The sequence below is a fragment of the Pteropus vampyrus genome, unplaced genomic scaffold, assembly GCF_000151845.1.
Source record: "Pteropus vampyrus isolate Shadow unplaced genomic scaffold, Pvam_2.0 Scaffold275, whole genome shotgun sequence".
NCBI lineage: Eukaryota > Metazoa > Chordata > Mammalia > Chiroptera > Pteropodidae > Pteropus > Pteropus vampyrus.
Genome location: NW_011889056.1, coordinates 645,177 through 652,424, shown reverse-complemented (window position 1 = coordinate 652,424; position 7,248 = coordinate 645,177). Strand labels below are relative to the sequence as shown.

The 7,248-nt window shown below is 57.8% G+C and overlaps 1 protein-coding gene across 5 annotated transcripts; it reads right to left on the bottom strand.

The window, feature by feature from the left end:
* Positions 1-790: 790 nt before the first annotated feature.
* Positions 791-6,443, bottom strand: TMEM187 (transmembrane protein 187). Of its 5 annotated transcripts, none has more exons than XM_023520635.1 (3): positions 5,429-6,443; positions 2,316-2,505; positions 791-2,158 (listed from the first exon to the last, which is right to left on the bottom strand). In XM_023520635.1, exon 3 carries the CDS (start codon positions 1,909-1,911, stop codon positions 1,111-1,113), a length of 801 nt encoding a protein of 266 aa, XP_023376403.1. In that variant the 5' UTR covers positions 1,912-2,158; positions 2,316-2,505; positions 5,429-6,443; the 3' UTR covers positions 791-1,110. The 5 variants fall into 5 exon arrangements, with proteins under 5 accessions (XP_023376403.1, XP_023376404.1, XP_023376405.1 ...); XM_023520636.1 differs by having other exon boundaries at positions 2,316-2,502; XM_023520637.1 differs by having other exon boundaries at positions 2,316-2,477.
* Between the last annotated feature and the right edge of the window lie 805 nt (positions 6,444-7,248).

The following is a 7,248-nucleotide window of genomic DNA, read 5'->3' as shown; positions in this document are numbered from 1 at the left end:
AGCGTCCTCTCTCTGCCCTCACCTTTGTTTTTACAGACCAAGGGCTTTCCAGGTGACAGAGAATGAAACAGACATTGAAAAAACACATTAACAAGTGGGGAGAAAGTATGCGGAGGGGGACAGTCTCTAGGGGTCTGCAGAGAACAGCCCAAAGGCAGAATCCTCAGCGTCTCTTCAGCCCCAGCTTCGCCCCCCGCTCGCCGACTCACTGTCATCGCATGAGAAGCACACTGAGGGGCTTAAACATTCCAACTCCGGGGACAGCCTTGAGCTGCCATCGGGAGATCATGGTTCCTAAGGACCTGGGGTGACAGGGATGTGTGGATTGCTGAGACCACGGTGCAGGTCTCTCCAGTGGCCACAGACATGTGACACTTCAGTAATCCTAGCCTCTAAGGACACGTAAGACACACCCTAGCTCTTAGATTAGACTTACCGAGCAACATTCTGTTGAGAATTCAACTTTTGACATTTGAGTGTGTTTCTTCATCTAGATCCACCCTGCCTTGTTCCACAAAGGATATGAGGTGACGTGTCTTTCATGTGACCTGCCGTCGGTTTGGCAGTCAAGATGCTACGATGAGTTCATGCTCTGGCCTTCTGATTTCCACATCAGTCTGATGGACATGTGACTCACTATCCCTGAACCCTCACCTCTGGGGACAGTCACTGGTAACCCCGCTGCCTGGCCTGGCGCATTGTCCAGAAGCTACCCTATCCAGCCGTCACCGGCCCACCCTTGTAAGCGATATCCTAAAGCTATTGCATTCAACCATTCTCTCTCCGACTGTGAGCGTCATGAATTTCTTGGGGTCGCTTCCCCCCAACATTTTATTTAAAAATTTTCAAACAACAGAAGAGTTACAAGAAGAGCATAACAAACCCCCCACATCCGCCACCCCTAGATAGTTGCTTTATCTATTCGAAAGTAGGTTGCAGAGGGTGTAACATTTCACCCCTAAGTATTGAAGCCCGTAACTTCGAAGGAAGGGACAGTGTTCCGTGTAATCATCATATGTGACCACACCCAGGAAAGTTAACACTAACGACAAAATGTCATCTGATTGTTGTCCATTTGGACGTGTGCTGTGAGTAGCTTCTTTCCACACGTTAACGCATCTTCCCCTCGGGAGGGAGGCTCTGGCAAGTGTTTAAATTTGTCAGAAATAAGAAAGCACAGTGGAACTGGAGCACGTCACAGACTTTGGACCAGAAGTGGCCCGTGAGCCGCTGGAAGAGATGCCACTGTGCCAGCTGATGGTCACACAGCTTGAGGACCACAAAGCCCAGGCAGGAGAGCACACCCACAGCCAAGTACACGCCTGAGCGGGTGCCGCCGTAGCGCCCTTGGGCACGCAGGGCCTGGCCCACCACAGTGGCGATATGCGCGCCCAGCGCAACCTCAAACCCACAGGGGTGCAGCAGGGCAAGGCCGTAACTGCACAGCGAGAGGCACTCGACGGCGAGCAGCAAGCAGGGCTTCCAGCCCCTGTCTAGGTAGAGGAACCACGCCACCGGCCACGCGAAGATGGGCAAGGTGAGCCACTGGTCCAGCACGGCGGCGCGGTGCGCCTGCGTCCCGATCCGCAGCCACTGCACTGGGCCGTAGACCAGGGCCATGCCGGCGAAGACGTCCTTCAGGTAACGAGCCCGCCGCACCGCTTCGGGGCGCTGTGGGGTGCTGGCATTTCTCTGTAGCCAGTACACTCCCAGGAGCACGTAGGCCAAGTTAATGAGTGAGTTGAAGGGCATGGCTAGGAAGGCGGGGAGGCTGGCTACTGGGGCTTCTGCATAGTGTTCGTAGCCCACTTGGACGAAGACGCCTTCAAAAACGCCCGTGTAGACAGTGGCCGCACAGAGGCAGCTGGCCACAGCCACGTGGCAGAGGGCCCACCCCGACTCGGGCTTCATCTGGAACCCCGGTTGTAACTCGGGGCGGAGAGCTTAAAAGAATGGCAGTCTCCACACTTATTCAGCATTCAGATAAACAGCTTTTGCAAAACAGACCTCAGCCTCCCAGCTGAGCCAGCAGGAAGGAGTCCCCGTGATTTCCGACGCAGACGCTGCGACCTTGCCTCGGAGTGGCGGTGGCAGGCCAGAGGAAGGCGGGGGTCCCGCTGATTGGCTGGCACGAGTGGAGGACCGTTCTGCCTTTTTCCTTTGTGGTTAGAAAAAGAGTGTGGTTAGAAAGAAAACCATCCAAAAAAGAGCCTCCATCTCCCCGACTCTCGGCCTCAGGATCCACCAACAGTTTCCATCAGAAAAAAAACAAAAAAACAAAACAAAACCCGAAAGAAAAGTGAAGCGATACCCACGGCACGTTCACCTTCGTACACGTGGCCTCTAGACGCCCGCAGGATCCTTTCTCGCCGAGGCGTTTCGCGCCTCTCTCTCCTGGCGCTGATGCCGTTCCGTTCTTTCATCTGCGGACTATGAAAGTCCTGCTCCTTGTCCCAGTTCCCTTGGGGCCACCGCATCTAGGGAATCCAGCCTTTCCTGGGTCTGCTGTGAAACTCAGAACAGGCTTTCCTACCTCAGCGGCGTCATAAATGTGGAGCTTTCCAGGCTAGCCCCAAAGCCCTTTTAACCAAATACCCAGTTGAACTAGAGACCATTAGCTGTGGTCTGAGTTCTCAAACCCAAAGGCATGAGATGGTACCGTGGTGCCGGAGGACGGAGAGGAGGAGGAGGAGGAGGAGGGGGAGGAGGCGGAGCGGGAGGAGGCAGATGAGCATCTTCCCTCTTCTTCTCTGGTGTGAGGCCCTGGCCCGCCCTCCTGCCCTCCCCTAAAGCGCCATGCCATCCCCAAATCACCTTCTTGCCTTGGCTCACAATGAAACCTTCCATTTCCTGCAGTCACGGAAACAGACGATTTAAAAGCGATGGAGACTTATCATTGACTATCAACTGCTTTGGGGCCGGCTGTGCTGTGAGTTGGCCTACTAGCCTAGAAACGTATTCATGTCAAAGAAAGGAGAGGTTCGGTGCTCTGAAAACGACTCGAAGCCAAGACGGCAGGCGGGCCTGGGGAAGGGAGGAGCTGTCTGTGTTCAAGCCTCGGCTCTACCTGCGGTGCGACCTTGGGCCATAACCGTTCTGGGCCTCAGTTTGCATACCTGTGGAACGGGGGTGCTACCAGTACCTCCCTGCGGAGGCGTAGTGTACATTAAATGAGTTCTTATATACGAAGACCACTTGGCCCCATTTATTCCTGAGGCACAATGTCTATTCCCCTCCTGCAGTTTAGGCCCTGGGAGGGCAGGTCGGGGCCGATCCTTCGCTCTCCCTCTGGGGCTCAGGGAAGAGCTGCTCCATTTCGATTCAATTCAACCCAAGCACCAAGCCAACACCATTGCGCTCTTTCCTCTCTCTCTCATTGGTCCTATTTGCCACTTCACTGCTCAGCCGGGCCCTAGGGGCCCACCTGCCTCCTCCGCGGAGGGAACTGCTGGGCCTCACGCTGAGCTTTCTTGCTCCTGTCTGTCCTGCCTCGGGGGTCTGTTCTGTGGAGGACCACAAGGCCTGGCGTTTGCCCAGGTGAACGGAAGCCCTCACCCTGGCTCTGCATCTCCTCACTGACCACGAGCCTCCACCTCAGCGGGATGTGGCACTATCCCACACCTCCCCGCCCGCCCCGCCTTCGGCTAAGGAGCCTCCAGGCAGCCCCTGCCCAAGGGTTCCTACTTCCGGGCTGGCAGCCACTAGAGTGGTCTGCACACAGCAGTCCCCAGCATCTTCCTCGAGGGTCACTGGATCGGATCGTGTCAGCCCCTGCTCGACACCTCAGTGGCTGGCTCTCCACTCCACACACTCTTGGCCAGACATCGGAGTGCCAATCCCATATAGCCCTGCGAGCTTCTTAGGCCCAGTCTGCCCTCCAGCTAGAACGAGACTGTGGTCCTTGTTCCTTCCCGCACATGGCCTGCTCACAACCCCAACTCAGCTGTCATTTCCTCTCAGGCGCTTCCCTGTTCAACTCCCGACTTCGGCTGGGAGGAGAGCTGAGGCCCCACCTGGTCTCCAGGTCCCTCTCTGCACCCATCTGGGGCCCCAGCTCCCTGGGGTGAAGTGCCAGGCCTTCAGGACCCCATCATGCTCGCTCTAGCCTGACCCTCTTGTCTGCCAGCAAGCATGGAAGAGAGTGGGGGACAGGAGTCAAACACTGTCAACTTGATAGGGAAGGAGATCCAGGAAGGACACAGAAAGTGACTCCCCTCCGGAAGCTGGGTAGAGTCCACTTGGGCCCTTGTGCAAGCTGAAAGCAACAATGTAATCAAACCAATTTCCCAAGTTCTCCAGGAAGACCACTGCAGGGTGCTTTCTGGCCTGGCTCCTCTGTACCCCTGAACTGCCATGACCCTTGCTACGGGACACTCGAAGTTCACAGATTCCCCCAGCGCCTGGCACACAAAGGCCGAAGGCTCCGCAGCATCGGCTGGCTGTTCTGGGGTCTCTGGGGGACATCCTGCAAAGCAGAGGCTAAGGGGTTAACACATATTCCTTAGATTCTTCTGCCTCCTGGGCGGTAAGCATTTAAGCTATAGCCACAGTCACCTGTCACAGTGGTGGCTTCTTTGGCCTGTAGCATTTGACAAGTGCTTCTCCCTAACCACCCTCAGGGACGTCAAGTCAGCCCAAGGGCTGCGATGTGGAACGTCCCCAGTAAGTGAGGTCCATCTAGATCGCCTGGATGCCCAAGGAGCCTGGAGCAACCACAATGATTCCTCAACTCTGGGGAGAGAAGCCCTGAGTGTGCAAGGCCCCGGGAAACCAGCAGCTCAGCTGTCTTATTTTACAGGGCAGGGGCTCAGGGTGTCATAAACGTGGAGTTGCATGGCCAAGGTCACTTAGCACAGTTGGTAGCATGAGCAAACAGGTGAGGCCCCTTTGGCCTTTCTCAAACAAATGCTTCCAAATGCATAAAGTAAAACAGGATTACGACATAACGTCAAAAGAGTGCTAATATAATATGTTCGAAAATGTGCGATATGGTACTATAGGTGCTTCTTAATAGGTTAAATTCCAGGACCTACGGGCAGATTGAATAACTACAGTAATTTCAAAGTAGTTATTCTGCCTGCCAGTAGGTCCTGTCATTTAGTTAATTTCAGGATATCTACAACAAAAGCTATACCATCTGAAATGATCTGCCATTTTCATTGGGCACGAAGTCAGCCGCCTAACGCTCTGTGCTCTACCTACATTCGGAATTGCGGGAAAGGCCAAATTTCGGCTAGAAGTTGGTGAAAATAAAGACGAAATAAAGATATGAGAGAAAGTGAAAAAAAATCATGTTGTCGCTTCAAGCTCCCAGACACCAGTGCAGGACCCCTGCACTACAGCCCGCGTCTGGCAGTGTGGGTGACAGTGCACAGCGCCCGGGCGGCCTCTTGCAAGATTTGGAAGCCGGGACGACGTCCATACCCACCTCTCAAGATTGTTGTGAGAGCTCACGGTATTGGCGCCAAAAGGCCAGCGATCATCATCCGGGTATTTTGCCTCTCTCGCTTTGCTGGGGAAAATTCAAATCTCAAAAAAGGGCGGACCCGAAAAGCGATCGTGCGCCTGCGCGCGGGGCGGGGCCCAGGGCTCTGGGAAGCAGGCGGGGCGGGGTGACGCGAGGTGACGCGGGCCGACACAGACTTCTCCCGCGCCCGCCCGCTCCGCTCGAGCGCCGGCAGCTTGGTCTGCACCCTGCTCGGGCTGGTGGGGCCGGGGGCGAATCAGCGCGCGGTGGCGCCCGGGCGTGCGGCCTGGCTCATTTCTTTGGGGCGCGGGCGGCGGCGCCGGCTCCCAGAGGCGGAGCGGGCGGGCCTGGGAGCCTGGGAGCCGGGCGCGTCACCGCCCACTCGCCCCGCCTCCGGTTCCCGCGGCTGGGGCTCACGGTCCGCCTCTCCGGCGGACGCTGGATGCGCGGAGCGGGGTGACGTCCGCTCCCCGGCCTGAGGCGCGACTCTAATGTCTCCCATCAACCACCCTCAGCAGCTTATGCCCTGTCCCTACTGCTAAAGGCAACTCCTTGGGCGCGTGTCCCTTCAGCGACCCGGGGGACAGTTTCCTAGGGGGCGGGGCCGAGCGCGTCTGAGACATTCTCATCCGGGCATTCCCCAGATGCCGCAGCCGCCATCTTTGTTTTGTGCTGAAAGTCGCTATTGACGCCCGCGGACGGCCGGGCGAAAGGAAGTGGCAAGATGGCGGCTCCCAGGGCGGAGGCGTGGAGGAACGTTGAGGGGGGCCGCGGGGCCGGGCGCGCTTGCGCCTGACCCGAGCGCAGTCTGAGCCCGAGCCGAGCGCGCCACAGCCCCGAACGTTCGCTTCGAGGCAGCGCGTGGGCGCCTTTAAGAGGGTTCGAGCCAGAATCGAAGCCGAGCTACGGCGGGAGGGGGCAATAGTGACGTAGCTGGACTCCGCCCACTCGCCCGACCGTCGCCGCCGCCATGTTTAGTTGTTACTTCTTTACACAAGATGGCGGCTCCCAGGGAGGAGGCATGAGCGCCCTGCCGTTACCGGTTCTCCTGCCGTACAGTTGCCACTTCGGGGCCTAACTCTGGCTCTTTGGAGCGGCTCCTGTGGGAAGGAGTCATAAGGAGGGAAGCGAGGATCGGACGCTGCCTTGCGTTTGGTTTGCAGTAGAAGAACCGACCCAGGAGGAAGAGAATAGGGGGGTAGCGGGAGCTAGTCTCAAGATGGCGGCTCCCAGGGCGGCAGGCACTGCCTGAGGAGTAGAGGCGGACTAAGGGGAGAGGTTTGAGACCTCACAAGCCGTACGGCGCAAGCCTCCGAACAGCCCCTGACAATTCGAACTCGTTCCACTGGCCTCCGGCGCGCCTCTATTTCTTACAAGTGTCGAGGCCGTTTCGGGAGCGGCGGCTGCACTTAAGCGCTGGGCGGGGAAGAGGGACGGTCTCAAGATGGCGGCTCCCACAATTGTGGTCTGAGCGCCGGCGGGGCTGGGACAACCGCCGCGCTTGTGGCTCCTTTCCACCCGCCCCGGAAGCCGGCCAGTGCAGGGGACTTGGGGGGTGTGGGAACCGGGCCGGGGCTCCGCCATTTCCGGCGGGGGAGGGCTACGACTGAGGAAGGGAGGAGAGAGAGGCGGCTCAAGATGGCGGCTCCCAGGTCCTCCCGCTCTAGCTCGTAAGCAGGAGCGTCCGGGCAAGTAGTCAGAGCGGCAGGACTCGACGGCCTCCAGCCTCTCGGGCTCAGGCGCTCGACAGTTTCAGGCGACTCTTGAGGAGACAGGGTGAA